Below are 23254 nucleotides of genomic sequence, written 5' to 3' on the forward strand. Positions count from 1 at the left end.
CTCGTGTTTAGAGCTTATACTCCATTTTCATTTAAAAAGCTCATAAATTTCAGCTCAAATACTCAATAAAAAAAAAAAGAGTACTTTTGACATATCATTTTTCAAAAGTTTAGTATCCTTTAATAATTTTCTCAAAAAATATACTTTGTGGATATGAGGTGAATCAAACATATATGATATGAAATAATGGGATATATACGAATAAGAGCTCATACCAACCATCTAAACACTACTAACAGATAAAACTCTTCATACTTCTTCATACCCAAATCCGCGAAAACCAAAATCGGTGCAGTAAAAAAACTGAAAACCTATAAAATTTTACCCCTCTTTAATTACCGTCCAAATCATAAGCTTATTGCTAACAAGTAACACATAACGATGCCCTTAGTGGGACAGAGCAGAGCACCAGACTACCAGAGTCTCGAAGGGCTCGAAGGGGAGAAGAGAAACCGGAAGCGATTGTGAGGGTGAAATCATCAGAATCAGAAAACCCTAAATTAATGTATTCAAATCACTATCAATTTTCATCATTCCAATAAAGAATTTGAGAATTCTGTTCTGGTTTCAATCTGAAACCTAACAATGGCGGCGACAACAATCTCGATGGAACCTGTTGAACGACAATCACTTAAGAAGCTTACTTTCAAGTCTCTTAAACGTTCTCTTGACATCTTTGCTCCCCTTCATTCTCAGTTTCCTCCTCCTGATCCCGAAAGGTTCTTCCTCTTCCCCATCCTCTTTTTGGTTTTAACCCTAATTTATATTTCTACTATTTTATTTTTCTCTCATTTTTCTTCTTTTTTTCTTTGTTGCAGTAAAAAGATACGGTTGAGTCACAAGGTTAGTCAATCGCGCTTTGTTCTTGTTTGGGTAATCTTAATTGGGTTGTTTTTGATTCATTAATTTCCGTAATTAATTCTTGTTTTTGATTTCGTTTTTGTAAAGATAAATGTAGAATACGGTGAGATTAAACCCGTTTTGACGCTGCCTCAGCCTAGCAAGCAAATTCAAGGGCGTTCTTCAACTCCTTCCAATGCCCTTGCTCTTCCTGGTAATGTTTTTTATTCTATATAGATTTTGGAGGACATGTTTTTTTAATCATCATTATTATTGTGTACGTGGATTTTGAATTTTATAATTTGAAAATTATTCCATTGTTAATCAGCTCCTGAAGATGCACAAAGAGGAGTTCATAATGCACTAGTTGTTGCTCCTTCAGCTGCACAACCTAGACTGTAAGTTATGATTTAATTTTCTTTGAAGCGTTGGGATTGTTTTGGTTCCCGTAGTCCATCCTATAATGCTGGCATATTTAGGCTTTGACATTGTTGTTTCAATTTGAAGTGTAGGGGATGAAACCATTGATATAAATTCAATGCTAATAATAAAAGAGAGAAGGATTTATGGAGTGTTCGGCAGGAGAGAAAATTAAATAACATTAAAATATATTTCAAAAGCTTGTCTCACTTAGAATTCAGAGCAATAGGCATCCTAATAAACTCTGAAAATCGATAAGCAAGAATTCTGGATACACTTGATGCTTGGAATTGCAGCAGCGTTCTAATAGTATATTAGTGTGGTTTCTTAAAAGAATGACACTTCTTCTCATGATACACTAAATATCTACAATATTTTTCTAAAGCTTGGCTCATGTAGGATTCAGAGCAATAGAAATTCTAGTTAATTATGAAAATTGATAAGAAAGAATTGTAGCTACACTTGATTGGAAATGCAACAACATCTGAATAGTAAATCAATGTTGTCCTGCCTGCAGCTAATTTCTGATAAGAATGTCACTTTTTCTCAGGGATGCACTAATATCTACAATCATGAGGTTTGATATGTATATCTGTTTTTTGATCCAACATTGGATTCTTTTGGCGAAAAATCTACGTTTGAGTTTGATTATTATGAAGAGTTTGATATATTCTTCTCTTTGACTCATATGCAGAGTTATAATTTCATAATCTACTTAGGCGTTAGCTAAATTTCTTTTCGGCAACTTCTTTCTATTTTTTTTAGGATGAGCTTAATATGACTTAGCTGATGTTTCAAATTGCATGATGGTGATTCTAGATGTGAGCCAACGATTAAAATAGTATAATACAAGTATTGTTTCATGGATCTTTTGGGCTTATGTAGAAAGAAGAATTTTGTTGTTTATATTGGCTTCGTATTTGTGTTAATTCGATAACCTATGTATGATTTTTTTTTATGTTTCCAGGAATGAAGTTGGTCCTAGTAAAAGTGCGATTATTCCTACTCTGAATTCTGATAGGTAAAAGCAATGCCATTTTCTTTTGTGCATAAATTTGTTCTGTTTTCTTCTTTTCCCATACTGACCCTGCCTCAAATGAGTTAGAAAGGCTACATGTGGTATATGATTCATCATGTGTGTAGTGAAACTGCAATGCTTTTTGTACTTGCTATAGTTTCTATAGTTGAGTCATTGCCATAGTACAGGTTTAATTTGTTTAGGTCTGATTATTTTGGAAGCATTTACCAGTAGTTTATCATGGTTAACTAGGTTAACTGGTTATTGCTGGGCTATTTGGTATTAGGGATTGAATTATGTGCCTACTTAGGTTAGGATTGCTTCTGCAATATGCAGTAGTATTTGTACACATGATATTATTGACCTTGACTTTCTTAGTTCAATCGACTTCGAACTCGTCAGGTTTCATGCTTCGTGTAAGGTGTGATGTAGTAATCTTTTGCTCAACATGTCTTTCGGCTTACCCAATTCAATTTTCTTTTGTTTGGTAATTTTTTAGGTTTTCAACATCTGCTCTTATGGAGCGAATTCCTAGTAGATGGCCTAGACCAGTGTGGCATCCTCCTTGGAAGAACTACAGGGTGAGAAACAACTATGTTTATTATTTTCTGGAATTGCAACTGTTTTAAATTTTTCAAAGTTGATTTCATTTATCTTCTAGGGTGTGATTTTTATTACCTTTATAGATTTTTGTTTCAAATCTCATTTATGCAGGTAATTAGCGGCCACTTGGGATGGGTGAGATCGCTTGCCTTTGATCCAAGTAACAATTGGTTTTGCACTGGTTCCGCAGATCGTACAATTAAGGTATCAATGATTCAATTCTTTCTTTTGTCTTTAATTGCTTAGCAGTACCATCTTGGAATAGATACACTCACACACACATATTGCCATGTTCTAAATCATTTTAACTTGATTGAACAATCATAAACTTTTAAAAAACGGAGGGTTTGTATACAGGGTAAGATTATAAGATAAGTGCAAATAAGTGAGGATATGGGGACACCATCATTGAATTGGATATAGATACAAATATTTGATGAATCTTTTTAACAATCATATTTTACATATTGTTTATATTTAAAGAAGAACAACTCTTGTTTTTTTTAGATGGGAAGTTTTGGTGTAACTTTTCAGCTTATGATATTGTTGCCTTAAATCCCAAACATAATAAAAACGAATCCGAAGCTAATAAAAGATTTGGCTTAGACTTCTTCATGTGCATTTTATGGGTTTGACATAGCTATGTTTGTTCACTCATTTAGAAAAAGAAAACAGAAAAAATAAAATTGATACAGCTGGCTGGGTCAAAATAAATATGAATTGAAGGCTTTTTTTAAACCCTTGTGCACCATTATCTTGACCAATCATTTTCTCTTTTCTCTAGTAGAACAAATTCCAAACCCTTTGTTTCTCTTTTCGGTCTTTTTTAATATCTATGACCATAATCCCGATTGAGAATCTGTGCACGGGAGATTGAAAAAATCATTCCACCAATTCGTTTCTTTTTTCTAGATACTAGTTAGTGAATGTAGAGTTTCAGGTTTCAATTATTTTATTCCCTTAGTTGTTTTATCCATGTTCAATGTGTATCAGACACATCTTGCATCTTGCACCAGTATCCGTATCATAGCCAGTGGACACTAATCTATGTAAAGGCTGGTTGGAGTGCTTTGCATTGTTTAAGTGGATATCTTACACTTGAGTTTCTTTTAACCTTGGAGAGATTGGAGCAGGCCCAATCGCCCAATGTCTTGCCTTTACTTCTATCACTTCAAATATGCTTAGAGCCTCAGCTTAACCAACCTTATGGCTTATACCTTTACTTATCCCCTAATAAGGCAAGCATATGGTTGGAAATATAGAGAAATCACAATGAAAAAGTCCCAATGACAGATTAATCACTGAGTTTTGGAGATCCATGATTGACTATGAGTATAAGAAAGAAGGAAGCAAAGTGGCATAAATACACATGCTTTTTTATACATTTCGACTCTTTAATAATCTTTTTCAAGGAGATCCCGTTGGTATGAGCAAATTTGAACTTTGGTTTTATTGGGCGCTCACACTTGATGGAGCTGGGGTTCCTAATTGGGTTGATATATTTGTGCAATCATGTGTTGAGGTTCAAGGGATATAGTTTGAAGTTGGCATTAGGTGGAATGACTACGGTTTTACCGCGATACATAGGAATTTCTATCCTTGACACTTGAAGACCAATTTTATTTGAGGTTGATCCCTTTTATGATTTGGAATCCTTATGTCGCATGCAAATGGTGAAAATTTGCAAAGGCTCTTGGCAAAAAATGTACTTACTGATTTGGGGAGCTCAGGGTTCTGATTACCATCTTTATTTTTTAAAAAATTGAATCTGAGCTTGCTGTATTTTACATGAAAATGAGATGCAAATATATTCCTTGGATTGCACATTTTATTTTTGTTAATTTAATTGGTTCACCATACTAACACCACTTCACTATGGATATGATGGCTCACTTCAAAGTGTTTGCTGAATGCTGACATTAAATTTTTTTGTTTAGATATGGGATGTAGCAAGTGGGAAATTGAAACTTACTCTTACAGGACACATTGAACAAGTAAGAGGTTAGTATCATAGTAGTTAGATGTTAAAACATACAAATTATGTTTTTCTGCTTGTAAGGTCTGATGCATGTTGTATTTGTTATTTTTGTAGGTCTTGCTGTCAGCCAGAGGCATACCTACATGTTCTCTGCTGGTGATGACAAAATGGTGAAGTGTTGGGATCTTGAGCAAAATAAGGTGAGAAGACTCAGACTTAGTATTGGTTGAAGATGGACACCCTATACATTCTTTTTACATTTAGCTATTATTTTCCAATTTTATTTATTTGCCTTTTGTTGACGCTGCTTTTCTAAGTTTAGTATGACTTTGTGTCTTGGATCGTGTCTCTATTATGATGAACTCAATCTGGTTTTTGAGAATCAAAGATTCCTTGGAGCAGGTTCAGCTTGTTTAATAGCTGGCTATTTAGTTTTGAATATTGTATTATTAGAAATGTTGGCTTTAGTGATTGACACTAGGTCGAGGGTTTCATTGAAAACTATTGAATTAAAGCACTAGATAAAAGAATGTGTTCAGATTAAATCAAAAAGTAATAATGCCCGGTTGTAAATAAAATAACTAATGATCACATTCAACCTTGTTTGCATAGTTTCTAAAATGCCTATGTGTAAACAACTCAAACATATTTTTGGGCTCCTCTTTAGAATTCTTATTATTTTTGGTTATAATGCGGGGAACATGAGAGGCTGGAAATTTATCGACTTCATCATATTTTGTCCTAGCATCGATAATACAAAGTTAGAAACCACTTCTCATTTTGGTAATATCTCTTCTAATCAGGTATCCCATTATTTTTTTATGTTGCTATACTGTTTCTTAGAATCAGAAAATGGCCTTTTGTCATCCAAGATATAAATAAGGACATAAGGCTTTATATGGGTGGGTGTTAAAGTAAGTAGGTGGATATTTGAAGGAATTTTCTCTCCTTGTCTCATGGAAAGACGGTATATTATTTCGATAGGGTTCTTAGTGCATATCCTAGCTGTGCAACGACGACAAGCCATCCAACAAGTTAGCACACACGAGAAAAACAATTGTAAGTACTAAATGCGTACCTTCGCATAATTGAATAATCGTCTTCACGCTCACTAGCCTAGTTAAAATTTTCAATCTGTTTGACATTGATCTAAACCTTTTTAATTTATTTTAACCTAATAATTCAGTTGATGAAGTTTGAAGATGTATTTGTGAATCTCCTAAGGGTGGAAGTACAATTCGATTTTTATTGTTCTCATACTGATGGTGCCCAAACAAGGCCACATACTATTGTATCGATGAAATTCTGTGGATTTTTGAATATCCTGGGACAATACAACTTGCATTGTTGTTTCTTTTGTCCCTATACTATGTACATTGTAACAATGTAAAATAGGTTTTAAGCTAGGTCGAGCAATATCATCTTTATGGTTAACTAGCATTTTGACATTGCATGTATGTCACACATATATGTTGGAGGCTTGGAGCCATCATTTTGTGCATTGAAAAAATTCACACATATAAGCTTTCTAAGAAGTTATAAGGATGGTATAAACAAATAGCATATACATATACATTCAAAGCAATATACTTTCTTGCTACCTAAAAAGTGAAATTGTACAAGGACACCTGTTGACAGTGATGCATAACATTGTTGTTGCTTAATATTGAATTTTAGCCCTATTAGACAGAAAATTCTGTGAATATTTTAACGGAAACAAAAAGTAGAGATTATTTATTTATGTGCAGGTAATTCGGTCTTACCATGGCCATCTGAGCGGAGTATACTGCCTGGCTCTTCATCCAACTCTTGATATATTGCTGACCGGGGGTCGTGATTCGGTTTGCCGGGTATGTCTTGCTTGTTTTGATTTTTTGTAAAGCAATTGTGTATTATATCAAATATCGATCACAATTCACAGGTATTATGCTTCCAAGATTTATGTTTATGTGATATATTTTCATTGAATTTTCAGGTTTGGGACATCCGTAGCAAAACACAAATCTATGCCTTGTCAGGTCATGAAAACACAGTTTGCTCTGTGTTCACTCGACCTACGGTATGTTGAAATTTCTCTGAACTTACTGATTATGGATTAAGAGCTTTTTCACATTTCTTTGTATCTTAGGTGCACTATTCTGATATTGAAGTACTGATTGGACTTGCTTTTTTGATTATTCTTTTCCTTCTCGTTGTTTCTAATCTTTGTTGAGTTTGCCTCTATGGGTGTGCCTTTGATAAGTGAATCTTTGATATTTTGTTTCCCTTCCCCTCCACACCGGGCATAGACATGAATAAGTAGAAAGTTGAATCGAGACAATGACACCTGTAATTAAAATTTCAAATTATGTTGGTCTATGGTGGTTGGAAGGGACTTCATATTTCACGAGCCCCATTTGAACTGTTATATGTTCATTAAGAAACAGTGTAATTCAGTGATCTGCCTGTTAGAATTTGGATTACTCAAGAGTCTAGAGATTATTTGAAGTCCGGGAAAAAATGTTTGCTATAGTTGATCTTGCTAAAAATGTTGAGTAGGGATGTGGAATGGTATATACTTTGTACATCAAAAGCTTTTCTTTTCTTGGGTTGTGGTAAAGGCTTTATAACTGAACGGCTTTGCACGTACCAGTCATGGTAACTTAAACGATGCTTACCTTATAAGAACCAGAATGGCGTCTTAGATGTATTAACAGTGAACTTCTCTCTGGTCTTTTATTGATGAGTTGCTTATCCCACTTTTCTTATTAAATAGGCTTAAGGTCCCTTCAGAATCTCAGATAGCTTTAGACTTCTACCATTTAAATCTTATTAGAAATTTCACTTTGCCAGGATCCTCAAGTGGTGACAGGTTCACATGATTCAACCATAAAATTCTGGGACTTGAGACTTGCTGGCAAGACCATGTTAACACTGACACATCATAAGAAGTCTGTCCGAGCAATGGCCTTGCATCCTAAAGAGTGCGTGAACACTTTTTTTTGCTGCTCTATCACTATGTCTCTTTCCTATATTAAAAAATCTAGACTCTTACTCGTGGATAATTGAATATGGCTTTATTCTGTGCATTGCAGGAATATGTTTGCATCTGCTTCTGCTGACAACATAAAGAAGTTCACCCTTCCAAAAGGAGAGTTTATGCACAACATGCTGTAAGTCATAGAAGGCTGACATTTTACTTTCTAGTATGAATAGCTCGTGGTTATTTGCCACACTCTTTCCATATGAAACTTCGAATTTTGTTCATTAATTTTCAATGACTTTCATATTTGAAGAGTCAATTTTTTTTTTTCATCTTTCCATTGTTTTTGGGCACAGGTCTCAGCAAAAAACAATCATCAATGCCATGGCTGTCAATGAGGATGGAGTTATGGCTACAGCAGGTTAGCATCTCATTTCTTGTGTGTTTGAACGTTGCTTCAAAATCACCTGCAACATTTGTGGCTACAAGTTTTGCTCGAAAATGTTGATCTTTGAGCAGATCAAAATTGTCAGAATGCATTTTTTCTGTTAAATTAGGAACCCACTAATATGACGTGTATATCCTATGGTTTTACTTGTGTTAAGGAATATACAGTTTCTGTTAAATTAGGAACCCACTAATATGACGTGTATATCCTATGGTTTTTCTTGTGTAAAGGAATACTATCTCCGTCTAGTTTGCCTCATCGACACAAAAATGTTCAAGAAAGCTCATGGGAACGCAGAGTATTTGTCTCTTTGGAAAATGCATAATACTAATATATTTGTTCCATGACATAATATTCATGTTTTAATTTTAAAGGTTGAGACTTGAGAGTTACATATTTTTTGTGCATGTTGTTAAAAGTGTTATTTTTATGTATGGCAAAAATATTATGATTTCCTTGAAAGCTGGTACACTTCAGGGAAACTGTAACTCTTAAAAGCTAATATTGTCAGAAAATGCATACTTAAGATAGGGAAATGAACTTTAAAGTCTAATTATCACTGGATGCTGTAAATCTTAACTTCTCAAGATCAATGTGTTATTGAATGATGGATTTGTGACATGTGAAGTGTGAAAATGCTTGATGCGTTAACAATGTTATCGACTCTATTAATTTACTTATGATCCCCAATTGTATAAGATTATTTTGTGAATCACTTTTCATAATATCATCACTTCCATTACACTATGTAGGTGACAATGGAAGTCTTTGGTTTTGGGACTGGAAGAGTGGTCATAATTTTCAGCAAGCTCATACTATCGTGCAACCTGGTATGTTTTTTTCCCGTCTGTCTCTGCTTACTGTAGTAATGTTGTGTTGAAAAGAAGAGAGAACTAACCCTTATGGTTCTGTTGCTGCAGGTTCGCTGGATAGTGAGTCTGGTATCTATGCTCTCTCGTATGATGTTACTGGCTCAAGGCTGGTGACTTGCGAAGCTGATAAGACTATCAAAATGTGGAAAGAAGATGATACGGCTACCCCTGAAACTTATCCTCTCAATTTCAAGCCACCTAAAGATATTAGACGCTTTTAATTGTTGATGACTCTTGTAACATGCTCAACTTGAATCTTATCGCTTCCATTAACCCTGTCAGTTTTACGTACTAGCAATGAGATTAGTTCTGTAAGCCTTTTTGCGTTGATCACTTGCTATTTAGGGAGATTTCCATGAGTCAGAAAAGTCTGATCACTCGATACGACATCAAGCTATTTATAGCTGTATTTCAGATAATGTTTGAGAATCCATGAGTCCTTACTCTTTCAGCCTTACATCGGAAGATATTACTTCTCTCTCTATTTATCAAAATGACTATTTCTCCATCTTTCTCAATTTGCATCACTTTCTATTTTATACATTATTATGTCTATCTTTGTAAATGAGGGATGAGAATAGCCAAATTGTAAATTTTCTCACAGTAGAATTTCATTTTCATGAGTAGAAGTTCGTCCCTCATACTATGTATTTTCCTTGCCAAATTTGCATTACCATATAAAATTAAATGTTTAAAATTGGATAGTATGAGGATGAAACTTCACATGACTAGAAAAACATGGAAAAATGTTTTCTTCCAAAACAGACATCGTTTAGTCTTTCACGAAAATAACAAAAGAGAATTGCTCTCGTTCCCTCATCATTGCATCACCCGATAACAAAATTACTTCTACTTTTGGTGCTTGTAAGTTGTAATCATACATCGGGATCAGACGCTAGCAAAGTGAGGCATAACATTACAAAATGAAAGAGACCGAGTGTCCAAGTTCCATACAAAATGTTCGGCAAAGGTCTACAATTGTAGAATTTCACTATATGAAACTGTAAAAGCATAGTTTATGTTGTATTAATAAACAATTACCTGTGGGATAATGTTCAGCATGACACTAGAAAAACTACATCTGGTTCAGTGCCAGCACAGATTTCTGTTATATAAAACCATCATTACTTCCCCAATCGTCGTACACAAATAGAAACTGGAGAAGTTGCTACAGATCATTTCGTGACTTCACGTGTTGCAACACCACATGTTAGCTGCATCAACTATTTATCACAGCTATCAAAATACCTCGTGTTCGTTTGAAACAAGCTTTTTTCATTCAACCTTCTTTTCTTTCTTTGTTTCTGGCTTCTTGTAGATGACTATCTGGCTCAACAAGGTACCATTTGTTATGGCACCAAGGGCAGAGCCCATTACAACTAAAGCAAGTTAAGGAGTTGCAATGTGTGAATCAAGAAAATCAATATATTAAAGTACAAGGCCTAGGGGAGTAAAAGAGACGGAAAATACAGTACGAACTGCATGTACTCCACAAAGGTCACGGCAAAAGAAATTAACCAAAAGAGAATGACAACATCAATCCTGCATGCTTCATCAATATAATTTCAGCAAAGTAATTTACTTAAAGCCTAAAGGTTTTTGGTAATGTTCTAGAACCCAAGCAAACTTGAAGAAAAAAAAGCAGTATACTTTGTCAGTTTGCGGTGTGTCGACACCATATCAAAAAGAACTTGAAGACTCATTTGAGTGCCGATCTGTCCAAGAAACTTATAAAGTCCCTAGTTCATCACAACTACACATCAAGCCCCCAACAATTTTGTGACTTGTAATGGTTAGACTTTTATAGGAAAAATGACGTTGAAATCCTTTGAAAGAAAAAAACGAAGCAAAAGTTGGAGATTTATAGGATAAATAAAATGTGTGATTTTTGTGTGATTTTTAGAATCAAATTTTCAGTTTTTTCAAAAGTCGAGTCATACAATGAAAATAAGACAAAACTCCTCAACTGCTTTCCGAGCCACAGGCACCACCTATTTCTACCAGAACTTAGAAAAAGAGAAGAAATGACCAGAAGCAGCACAGAAGAAAAGTATAAAAAGCTATTCTCACTTAGAAAAAAGCAGAAGTTATAATTCATATTGGCAACTGAAAAGATAAAAAAGCCAAACAGTGCCGCAATAAACGTAGGAACAAGGATACCATTTGTAGGTGCTTTCTCCTGCATGCTGGTGAAGACCCTCACTGCAAGACAGTATACACTAATCATGATTACAGAAACTGCATCCCAGATACTGTAAAGAATTCTGAGATACGGAGTCATGTATTTACTTACCCATGGAGCCTCCAAAGTTCATAAAGCATGTTAGAAAGCTGAGTTCCCCAGTAGATTTATTCTGCAATTTATGTATAAAGCCATTAGAACTGTCAATCCAAAGAAGCTTTATTACATTTGTAGCATGCTCTTTACCCTAACAAGGAAAGGTTGCGTACATCTAACCCCTCAAACCTCACCTTGGTGGGAACCACTTAATGACATTGGGGGTAATAAAATTGTAGCAAGTCCTTTTAGCTGAAATACTCGCACAAAAAAGGAGCCTTGTGACATATCATAAGTTGTCATCACAATTCACATTTGGCTTTCACTCGAGTAAGGCTGATGAAAATGATTACCTTCATTTCCATTTAATTAATAGGAAAATTTATTGTGAATAATCCAATCTATTTTCAATTACTTGCCAATAATCCCACCTTTTGAAAATTTTGTAATAATCCAACCTTTGTTTTCAGTTTGTTGCCAATGGACCCTTTAGAAAATGACCTGCTATATCAAGTTAACTCTCGTCTTCTCCTTCTTTATAATAATCCAATCTATTTCCCATTACCTGCCAATAATCCCACCTTTTGAATTTTTTTTAATAATACAACATTTGTTTGCATTTTGTTGCCAATAGACCCTTCAAGAAGCTAAATACTCAACTTCTCTTTGCCACTAGTTTATAATAATCCAACATATCTCATCCATACATGTTAAGTAAAAACACATTTTCTCTTCAATTATTATAAAAAAATCCACAATTTTTAAAATACTCAATTTCTCTTTGTCACTGATTAAAAGGGGTATTTTACTTTGAAAGGGAAATGAAAAACTTACGACTATTATTAATTTTTTATAATATTTTAACGTGTAAATTTCAACTTGATAAAGATAATATATAACGGGTTGGGTGTGGGTCAGCGGGTCGGGTCAAGTGGGTTGGATTTTTGAACACCCTTATTTGATGGTATATGTATGTAAAGACAATTACTATTTATGCAATGATCAACTTCATAAGCTTGGGAAGTAATAGCAATTTCATTTAGTTTCTTGTAGGGTCCATTGGCAACAAACAAAAAGTAAAGGTTGGATTATTGAACAAAATTTTAAAGGTGGGATTATTGGTAGCTAATGGAAAATAGATTGGATTATTATAAAGTAGGAAGAAGATAAGAGGTAACCTGATATAGTAGGTCATTTCTTTGAAGGGTCCATTGGCAACAAATTGAAACCAAAGGTTGGATTATTAAAATTTTTTTCAAAAGGTGGAATTATTGGCATGTAAATTGAAAATAGATTGGATTATTCACAACAATTTTTTCTAATTAATATCCAAACAAAATGACAGTCCCCAAATAGATTGGAAAATTTAATCCCCTAAGAAACGTAATACATACATGACTAGAGAGTTTGTTGAAGTTTATAAATAAAACAATTATTTGTAATATCCTTCTTGACCATTCCCTAAAGCTTGCTCAACCAGGGCCCTCGTTTGTGCTCAACTCTGGTAGGGAAGACTTGTGGCAATTAAGGGTCAATTGAAAACAACCCCTTTGTGATTACGAGCGTAATTGAAAATAGATTAGATTATTCACAACAATTTTTCCTAATTAATATCCAAACAAAATGACAGTCCCCAAATAGATTGGAAAATTTAATCCCCTAAGAAACGTAATACATACATGACTAGACAGTTTGTTGAAGTTTATAAATAAAACAATTATTTGTAATATCCTTCTTGACCATTCCCTAAAGCTTGCTCAACCAGGGCCCTCGTTTGTGCTCAACTCTGGTAGGGAAGACTTGTGGCAATTAAGGGTCAATTGAAAACAACCCCTTTGTGATTACGAGCATAATGATGCTTACTTCTGCCCCCCTCCCCCCCCCCCCCCAAAAAAAAAAGAAAAGCCTAACCAAGAGCAACTTAGTGCCTAGTGGCAATAGGATGATGAAATGTTGTAGAAATGACTTCTGGTCTTATGGGTGATTAAGCCTTTGCAATTCTGGTTGATGGGGCATCAAAAAGAACGAATACAGGAAGGGAAACATGAGGGAACATGGTGAACAGCCATAAATGCCAGACATGCTTGTGATGCACCAAAATTTTGTCTCTTTCCCTCCAAACAGAACTCAGTTGTAGAAGCTATCAGATTGACTGTCAATCAAGTTAAACCTGACATATAAGGAATCTAGCCATAGATATCGGGAGAAATGATTGTTTTTTCAGTTTTGTAAACAACTATTCAGGTGTTTGAAATGTGATTAAAGAGGCTCATGATCTTACTATCAAAACCAAAATGGGACGCTAGTCCTTGTTTCTTAATTAATGTTGCCCTAAAGTAACGCATTTATCCTCTAACCATAAACTAGGCTATGAAGCAGAGTTTTGATAATCCCAAAAAACTGTAATACCTTATCTTCAGTTATCTCAAAAACAGAAGCAGTAAATGCATCTGATCTACATATTCATGCACTAAATGTTCCTAAAAACAAAGTTTCCTAGATAGTAAGCAACTAATAAATACAGATGTATGCAGCATTACTAGTCATACATTTATCAATTATGACAAACAAAAGGATGATATAGATCAATAAATGATAGCATAATAGTATTATCCTTAGTAAACTTATCCAGTCTTCAAAATTCAACTTACTCTGAAGTTTTTCCAAATTTGAGGAAGCCTTGCACAGAGGAATATTGCATGTTGTGATGCCTGTGGTAAATGGTTCCATTATGAGTTAAAAGATGGTAAACAGAAAAGCATACATCATAAAAGGTAGATGGCATATTTTCCGATTTCATAGAGTTGATAATGTATACTATTCAGTCCCATGGAAATTACAAGTAAATAAAGTTACTTTACTAATTTTGTTGATTGGTTTTTATATAGAATAAGACCAAAAATTTGATATGTGTCGACAGTAGTAAATACAAGTTAAATGTGAATGAGAATTAAGGAGAGAGTGAGAAATTATAGTCAAAATAAAAAGTGTCACAAATCCCATGGAACGGATTAATAAAACATATAGCAAATTCCAAGGGACAGAGGGAGTAACTAATAACAGAAAAAGACAATGAGCAGATAAACAAAATGTGGCTTCAGAAAAGAAAATCTTACATATAATGCTTCAAATAGCATAGGATCGATTTTACCAGCCAGAATTGTTGGTGCCAAGCCAAAATATCTATGGACAGTTGTTAAGAAAAGGAGGTTTTCTGAAATTGGAGGATGCTGAACAAATTAAAACAGTAAAGGATACAACAATGCTCTCATCCATCTTGACGTTCCCACAGGTTGAGAAAAGTAGTAGATAACAGCAACTAAAATAATAGCTGAAATAAAAATCAACATAAGATAAAATCTTTAGGAGTGATCGCGCTTTTAAGACCCTTACAATATCAAAGAACAAGGAAAAGGTAAAAAAAAAAAAAACCAACAACTAAGATGTAAGGAGTACACTATAATTGTCTATAAAGTATGAAAAAAATAGATCAAAGCTAAAAAATTCTTAGGACACTCACAGGGGGAGAAAAATTAACTATGATGGTGGTAATTAACTCTCAATATGGCACATGAGAGATGAAATAAAGTTTTCCATGCCAATTTACTTTCACTTCAAATTTGCAGGCTATATTTGTCTGCTTCAACATTTGAATGAATACCCTATTATACTTTCCAGTTCATGGCATCTTTGTTCTGTTAATTTGATTAAAAAATTCCGCAACAAGTTATTGTAATGCTAATTCCTGTGAGAGAACACCGGCTAAATGTTGTTCACACTCTAAGATTATCATGTGGAGGCAGTATACAAGTTTTATAGATATAAGATATGTTCTATCTTGATGAACTAACATGGCTAGCTCTTTCGTGCACGACAACGCCAAAGCCCTAATCCCAAAATATTAGGGTTGACTAAATTAACCATTGGCTAGAGCTCATACACATGGATTCTCTTTCTCCACTCATTTCTATTTTCTAACATCTTAACAAGAAATTTAAATCGTTAAAATCCTTTTGCACTCCCTCTCTCCAAGTCATTTTTGATCTTCCTCAACGTCTTGATAAATTCCCCATTCCAACCTTCTAATTTCCTTTCAGGTACACCAATACCTCGTTGTTGCATATGCTCAAACCATATTAAACATTTTTCTTTCATCTTCTCCTCAATATATGTGACTCTTAAACCCTTTTTATGTCTTCCATCGCTTAAAGTATGTCTGCTTATCCATCTAACCACTCTCCATTTTGCCACCCACACTCATTTATATGAGTCACATCTTGATGGATATCCCACTATTAATATTCCTACTACTCTTTTAAGTAGGGATGTTTAAATAAACCAAATTCATTGAGGTCAATATAAACAAAAAAAGTGGTTGATATCTTCAAAGTTCAAACACTAACTAATTGTTCAAAGTGAAACGTAGTCTAATTATTATTTCCCCCTCTGAGACTAAAGACCACTCATCATGTTTAAGAACAAGAATACAGAGCAACGAAGCCTCAAAATAGAAGTGAGAAACAAGGGAATCAAAGGTACACTTAGTTCACTAAGACAACTCACCTTCCGGCAAATGTTAGTAACAATACCCTTTTAGAACAACTACAATATCTTTCAGTGAAAATATCCAACACATTGTAATAATATGCAAATTACTTTCATGATACTTAACAATGGTATCAAAAAGAGAAGTCATAATCCTGAGTTGTTTGTTTTTAAAGGGAAATCCCAAAATGTACCTTGCACCAACAGAAATGCATATTCCCCAAATGCTGAAAAAGGGAGGCCTTTGTGAAGGCAGTATGCTAGGGAAATTGTGTAGCCAATCACTTCAAGCTCAAAGGCCATCACACTGAGACCTCGAACACTTTTGTGTTCTAAGATCTTCAATATCTGCCACGTAAAAGACATAATTAGTTTTACAAAAATTTAAAGGCCCGGGAAAACAAGAAGTGTAACATAAATGCAACTGTCACTAGAAATATAAGAAAAATCATTGAATTTTACTAGAAGAATGTGAATTTCAACAAAGTTCTTGGCAAGTCAATGACAAACTTTTAAGTACATGTATAGTATACATGAAATGTTCCAATGTAGGAGTATAGGTAATTTTGTTTACGACCATATAAGCAATTTATTTGGTTTATTTTGATTTATAAAAGCATCATATCAATTTCATACCTCTACGTGGTACTAAAAGGATGCGAGAGGATACAGAAAGACTCCAAATATATGTGAAAACAATATACCAAGATCTATCTCATGTGAAATTAAATACAAAACCCATTACATTTCCCTAAATTTATTAGGGTAAACCAAATAAACAGGTCTATCAACTAGCCATACAATTCAAACTTTAATTTTAAGTCCTGCAATATAACCTTCAAAAACAAGACAAAACTGACATCATCAACACCAATGAAGCCCAAAGATTGACTCTTTCTAGATTTTATTGAACCAATGAAACGATAAACTAGGACCATATTACGATGGGAGAAGAACATTAATCCAAAATATAAACTTGTGACTGATTATAAATTACATAAATTACGGAACTCAATTCCAGAAATCACAAGCAGCAAGAAATAAATTGAATTGATTAGATGAACCCAATAGACCAAGATCTATCTCTTCTGAAATGAGTTAAGAAACCCATCACATTTCCCTTAAACTATGGGGGTATATTCACATTCTTACGTGAATTATAATCAGTCACAAGTAGCAACAAAGAAATTGAATAGAATATATGAACCCTAAAATTAAAACATCTAAATTAGGGTTTCATGAAATCAGAAATCACAACAAATGAAGATTGAAACCTGAGGGATCTTGACAGTGGTGGAAGCAGCAACGATACAATACCCAAGTAATTTGGAAATTAAGGGCAGCAAACAATCATTATCGGGAATTTGGCCATGTCGAAGGGATCCAAACACACAACCAAAATCCATTCCGAAAAGCTTCATTTTTTGCAGAAGAATTGAAGATCACAGCATTCGAGTTCCTCTAATTTAAGCAACCTCCTTCTCTAATCCTCACTTTTAGATGTTCTATGAACATGAACGCCAAATTGAACCGGTCAGCCGGTTCGCCTAATTTATCATTTAAAAATTTTAATTAATTTATATTATTTCTCACTCCGTTCTTAAACAAGTTGTTATTTGTAATTTTAAGTGTTTTATTTGTTGATCTCAATCATTTTATTTATATCATAAGTTTTGGTAAAACATAATTTTATTTATTCTCATTTTAACATTTTTATAATGCTTATGATCATGACCTATCTTCCTCTAACTTTATATTAACATTTTTATATTTTTTTATTCTTTATATGTTTCTCGTTTACTTTATAAAATATAATTTTATTAAATGCGGTCCCTATATTTTTTTTATTGGCTTTCTATTGATATACATAGTCCCCAATTTTTCTCTATCAAATATATTATTTAATAAATTAATATATACACTATTTAGAAGTAAACATTTACTGAAGGAACAAAGGTACTAATGTTTTGGATAGGATAGGCCACAAAATTTATATAAAGGAAAAAACACATCAAGACTTGTCGTAATTTTAAAATTTATTTTAACATAAAAAGTTTACGAGAGATCGTTTCTTGGTGCGAGTATTTGTGCTTCGGCCCAGAGAGAATTTTCAAGAAGAAAAATAAAATGTGTATCTTTGGAGTTTCGTGAAAAAGCGGATATCTTTCTCAGTCTTCTCCCATTCTCCTTAACCTTTACTCACGCTTAAAACCCTAAAATTTCCATAAGACTGCAACTCATCGATAGTAGGAGTATGATTGCTTTTCTTTGTTTTTGTTTTTGCTTTGTACGCAGAAACTAGAAAGGGAGAAAGCAAAGAGAGAGAAAGATTAGTAAGGGAATGTTGAAATGAAACGAGTAATGGAGAGAGAGAGATTAACGAGGGAGTTAGGAAGTATTGTTATCTTCTCATGGTATTAAAACCCATGCGGTACAGTTTGTTTTTGTCTTTGTTGCTTTTATTTTGTACCATTTTTAATAATAATTTTTTATACTGATTTTGCACTTTTTATTTATTTGATAATGATCCATTTATATTTTTAATCTCATCTACTACAGACTTATACTTTTTTTTCATCTTAACTACTCATTTTTATTTTTTACATGTTTTTGTTTTATTTTCTAACTTAGTGAACTTTTCACAAAATTTCATCCACTTTACATTGTTAGAGTATATAACATATTAAGGAACAAACTCAACCAAAAGTTTAAGCTTATGGTTGAAGTCCCAAGATATGTTATATACTCTAACATGCACTAGGTGCAAGAGGTATTGAGGAAGCAATTGTTAATGTTCTTGAATCTTGCTAGACATTGTGATTTTGAATTTAAATTCTTTTTCTTATCTTTCTTCTTTAATCTTTATCATTAGACATTAATTGATTAATGTTTTTAAAGTGTTATGTTTATTAAAATGTTTTTAATATTTAATGTTAGGCATTAATTGATTAATGTTTTTAAAATGTTCTTTCACTAAATTTTACTATTTCCACTAAGTCTTTGTTGTTCATTTTATATTACCAACAAAACTCGACCAAAATTCCGCAAACTATCTTAAAATTTGTCTATATCTTCGTGCCTATGGGATATTAAACTCTGGATTCGCCTCTGGAAAGTCTTATGGGGAAATTATATCTATTGGATTTAACCCATATATATTTAGTATGCTAAAGAAGACCATTTAAAATTTCAAAGAGATCAACTAAAATAATATATACGAATCCGTCTCATAATGAGACAGTCTCATACAAGATAAGCTTTTTATAATAAAGTAGAAAGTGAAACTCATGACAACAAAACATGTTCAATTTAATTTAATACTTTCTCATGTTCACTATATTATTTTAATTGATTTTTGCTTTTTTATCAATGTATATTTTCAATTATAAATATATCAAAACGTGTTTGATTAAAAATTATAAAATATTAATATTAATAAAATTTACGTCAAGACGAATGAAATAAATTAGGAGTATCATTTAGGAATAAAATACATATAAAAGAGATTGATAAACAAATATTAAAAAATTACGTATGCTATATTTTGGCCAATAACTTTCTCGTACCGTACGTGAATTCATAACCACTAAAAAATGTAGAACTCCTAATACTATAATCTATATGGACTACAACTGCATCCCAATTTCCATTCACCAGAATCACTTCAAGGATCTTCTGCACAACCCAGCAGATATTATCAGTGCAGGTAATTCTTCTCTTTCGGACTATTTAGCATTTTTTTTAGCAGATTATTACTTTTATTGATAATTTCTACATTTACACAGAAGTATTGTGCTTATTCATTTTTATTCTGCCTTGTATAATTTGTTTTTTTGGGGAAATTCTGAATTGGTATCTTGTTAATCCTTGTTCCCTGTTGGGTGTTTCTGTTTGTAAGAAAGGGGATTAGGGTTTTGTTTTCTTTTGTTAATTAATGAAAATAACTTGAATTTAAGGGTTTTAAAGGAGAATTTGGTAGAAATCATCTTTAATTACCTGCTTTTGTTCAAACCTGTTATTAAGGGCGCAACAAGAGTAGGTTGAAGATTCCACTTTTCTACCCCCAATTACATTTAAAATATATTCTTTTTAGCTATCTTTTTTGTCTTTTAAGATGATGCGAATATGTGTAATAATGGTAACAATCACATCCTTTTGTTACACGGGTATGGTTTTGTACATCCCATCCATAAAATCCACTTAAGTAGGAATATGGATGAAAATTACGGCTAGTTTGATTGTTGGTACTAAATGGTGGTAATGAGAATACTTTGTAGTGTAAATTATCATGAAATATTGTGTCGACTTTGATCAAACTTTTTCATTACCCACCCCTAATATCAAATCTATACATGAACAAGTATGACCATTAAATCCGTCAATAAATTTTCATACTAAAATTTGAAGGAATATGTCCGCAGACATTTCCGACAATTACTAAGTATAAATATATAGGATATTTATGAAGATAATAAAGTTAATTATTATTAGTAATTGTATTTACTTGCTAGAGAATAAATATAATTGGTGGGTCAATAATAATTGGACCACGACTAATATAATTAATCCTATAAAGTCTTACAAAAGAATCAATTGAACGATAAATGACTCAAGCCCATTAAAGTATGGGCTTGTGATCCAATTAGGTTAACAAAAGAATCAGTTTCTTTTGACCTAGGTTACTAGTATTATACATGGATATAATGTTGGTAGTGGAAAACGTGGAATAGAGGGGTGTGAGTATTAAAAGTATTTTATTTAAACTCTCACTCTCCATGATTCTCACAGACATTGAAAAACCAGAAAAAGCAAGAGAAACAATCTCTTCCGTTCTAGCAGACGTTGGTATTCAATTGATTCTGGTAGACTGAATAGAGGAGTTTCGTTTGAGGCTCTCCAGATTATTTTACCGCGTTAATTCTTGTGGATTTCACGCTACAAAGGTAATATAGACTAATCCTTTTATATGATTCATGTGTCTGATTATGTTTATGATCTTGAGATAGATGTTAGGGAAGTGTTTCCTGAAATTCCGCTTATTACGCATCTATGGAAACCCAACAAAATTTTACTTACTTTATATTACAATTTCCACCATTTAATACTTACAACCTAAGGGGTTGTTAATGATATTAAGTTAATGGAGTGTTGTGGGGGATTTGGCCTCATGATTCGCACCTTAATATGCCAACTGACAAATCCAATCTTTGGTTGTATTTACAATTGCATGAATCATGAGTTCATGACATATATTATGATTTGTATGCTTTTATATATATATATATATATATATATATATAGGACAATTGGAATACCACTAAACCGCTAAAACCTCAGCTGATGTCTGATAGTTAGTGATTACTGAAAGTACTTGTTCTTCTATGCAGGCATGTTTTTCACTCTTGTTCTTCTAAATGTATGTTTATGCTTACAATGAATCAACTTATAAAAACCAAAGGAGGTTCTGAGCATGTTCAACATGTTCGACCGCACAGCGCCCCACAAAATTGGGTGCCTCAATATTAAATTACGTAGTATATGTTAAGTGTAAAGATACAAAATTGTTAAAAAAATGTCATTAATTTTTTAAAATTTTCAATGAATTTGTCCATTTTTCTCCGCCCCTAATAAAAACTTACTGTTATACTAAATCCTTTTGACGCTAAGCAGGGAATACCCAATGGAGAACCTGGAAGCCTCAGCAAGACGAGATGATTCGCTCAGAGTCTCCATATTAGGCGATAATAGAATTGAGACAAACTCAAGATCATCCCAATCAATCAGGTACCATCTTTCCAATTTGGAAATGAATCTTTTGGAAGTATATAAGGCAAAACCCATCTCATATTGGATTCTTCTCCTCATTAGTATGGCAGCTATGCTTATCGCATTCCCTGCTTCTAGTATCCTTTCTCGTGTTTACTTTTCCAATGGGGGGAGCAGTAAATGGATCATATCATGGGTATCGGTAGCAGGATGGCCATTAACTGCTATCGCCTTAATTCCTACTTACATCATTTGCAACTCTTTTCCTACCCGTTTAGACTTCAAACTCGTTCTTTCGTATGTAGTCATTGGTTTCCTGAGTGCGGCTGATAACCTCATGTATGCATACGCATACGCCTATCTTCCAGCATCAACGGCCTCACTTTTAGCATCTTCATCCCTCATTTTTTCCGCACTCTTTGGATATCTTCTTGTTGGAAACAGAGTTAATGCTTCAATCATAAATTCTGTTGTGATGATTACGGCTGCTTTGACTATAATTGCATTGGATTCAGACTCGGACTTGTATGGCGATATTAGTAAAGCCCAATACACCATGGGTTTTATATGGGATATATTGGGATCAGCTCTTCATGGACTAATATTCGCTCTTTCGGAACTACTGTTTGTGAAGTTACTCGGGAGAGTTTCGTTCCATGTCGTGCTTGAGCAGCAGGTTATGGTTTCTCTAATTGCATTCATATTTACGACATTAGGGCTGATTGTAGATCGAAGTTTCCAAGGGATGGAATCGGAGGCAAGAAATTTTAAAGGCGGAACAAGTTCATACAGTATGGTTCTTATTTGGGGAACAATTACGTTTCAGTTGGGCGTGTTGGGTGCCACAGCTGTGCTATTTTTAGCGTCAACAATGCTCGCGGGTGTACTGAATGCTGTGAGAGTGCCGCTTACAAGCATCGCAGCTGTCGTTCTGTTGCACGATCCCATGAGTGGTTTCAAAATCCTGTCTTTGGTGGTTACGTTCTGGGGATTTTGCTGTTATATATATGGAAGTAGACCATCCAAGAAGGATAACTCTGCAACTTCTAACTGATGTTGCTGCTGTTCTGTCATATTGTTTTATACAAGTGCTTTTAGTAATGCTAAATGAATGGCTTAGAACATGTTTTAACTTTTAGGCATTGTGAAATAGGCTTCTTGGACATAGGTGTGTGCGAAAGTTTATGAGAATAACAAAAAAAATATATATATTTATTTATAAACACATTTGTCTAAATATAATTAAGGAAACAAAAAAGGCGCTTATTTACAAACACATTGTATGGTTCTTGAACTGAGATGCGCCGCAATTTAGCTGAATATAGATGTTATAAGTCCTGTTGAGCTTAATACAACTTAACCGAATTGAGGTTAACCTTTTTTACAAATTATGTTGTATTTCTTTCTTTTCATGATTAATATACTGAAATTAATCCAACAAAATTTAAATTGTTAATGTTAATACATTGTGAGACTTTAATAATATTTGATGTAATTAGCAATAATAATAATAATAATAATAAT

General features: G+C 33.5%; 3 protein-coding genes across 3 annotated transcripts; 2 read left to right on the forward strand and 1 right to left on the reverse strand.

Moving 5' to 3' along the window:
• LOC130812681 (protein pleiotropic regulatory locus 1) lies at positions 1-9649 on the forward strand. Its single transcript, XM_057678235.1, has 16 exons — positions 1-719; positions 819-843; positions 949-1054; positions 1169-1238; positions 2228-2281; positions 2778-2859; positions 2993-3085; positions 4819-4882; positions 4974-5059; positions 6608-6709; positions 6835-6918; positions 7692-7822; positions 7934-8011; positions 8178-8242; positions 9022-9099; positions 9190-9649. Exons 1-16 carry the CDS (start codon positions 586-588, stop codon positions 9360-9362), a joined length of 1425 nt encoding a protein of 474 aa, XP_057534218.1. The 5' UTR covers positions 1-585; the 3' UTR covers positions 9363-9649.
• A 408-nt stretch (positions 9650-10057) lies between these two features.
• LOC130812683 (mannose-P-dolichol utilization defect 1 protein homolog 2) lies at positions 10058-17695 on the reverse strand. Its single transcript, XM_057678236.1, has 8 exons — positions 17239-17695; positions 16159-16312; positions 14678-14750; positions 14536-14602; positions 14071-14130; positions 11435-11495; positions 11302-11343; positions 10058-10520 (listed from the first exon to the last, which is right to left on the reverse strand). The coding sequence occupies exons 1-8, from the start codon at positions 17383-17385 to the stop codon at positions 10417-10419; spliced, it is 708 nt and encodes a 235-aa protein (XP_057534219.1). The 5' UTR covers positions 17386-17695; the 3' UTR covers positions 10058-10416.
• Positions 17696-19513: 1818 nt separating this feature from the next.
• Positions 19514-23179, forward strand: LOC130812684 (probable purine permease 5). Its single transcript, XM_057678237.1, has 3 exons — positions 19514-19670; positions 20753-20907; positions 21635-23179. The coding sequence occupies exon 3, from the start codon at positions 21645-21647 to the stop codon at positions 22782-22784; it is 1140 nt and encodes a 379-aa protein (XP_057534220.1). The 5' UTR covers positions 19514-19670; positions 20753-20907; positions 21635-21644; the 3' UTR covers positions 22785-23179.
• The last annotated feature ends 75 nt before the right edge of the window (positions 23180-23254 follow it).

This window comes from Amaranthus tricolor, chromosome 5, assembly GCF_026212465.1.
Source record: "Amaranthus tricolor cultivar Red isolate AtriRed21 chromosome 5, ASM2621246v1, whole genome shotgun sequence".
In the NCBI taxonomy this organism is placed as follows: domain Eukaryota; kingdom Viridiplantae; phylum Streptophyta; class Magnoliopsida; order Caryophyllales; family Amaranthaceae; genus Amaranthus; species Amaranthus tricolor.

What these genes read in the sequence shown, in the direction of transcription:
- LOC130812681 (XM_057678235.1), top strand. Translation starts at nt 586, where the DNA reads ATGGCGGCGACAACAATCTCGATGGAACCTGTTGAACGACAATCACTT. An exon ending in AGATACGGTTGAGTCACAAG is followed by an intron (nt 844 to 948) that starts GTTAGTCAATCG and finishes GTTTTTGTAAAG; the next exon opens with ATAAATGTAGAATACGGTGA. An exon ending in GTCGTGATTCGGTTTGCCGG is followed by an intron (nt 6,710 to 6,834) that starts GTATGTCTTGCT and finishes TTGAATTTTCAG; the next exon opens with GTTTGGGACATCCGTAGCAA.
- LOC130812683 (XM_057678236.1), bottom strand. Translation starts at nt 17,385, where the DNA reads ATGAAGCTTTTCGGAATGGATTTTGGTTGTGTGTTTGGATCCCTTCGA. An exon ending in CCACTGTCAAGATCCCTCAG is followed by an intron (nt 16,313 to 17,238) that starts GTTTCAATCTTC and finishes TTTACGTGGCAG; the next exon opens with ATATTGAAGATCTTAGAACA. An exon ending in TGCATTTCTGTTGGTGCAAG is followed by an intron (nt 14,751 to 16,158) that starts GTACATTTTGGG and finishes TTTTTATTTCAG; the next exon opens with CTATTATTTTAGTTGCTGTT.
- LOC130812684 (XM_057678237.1), top strand. Translation starts at nt 21,645, where the DNA reads ATGGAGAACCTGGAAGCCTCAGCAAGACGAGATGATTCGCTCAGAGTC.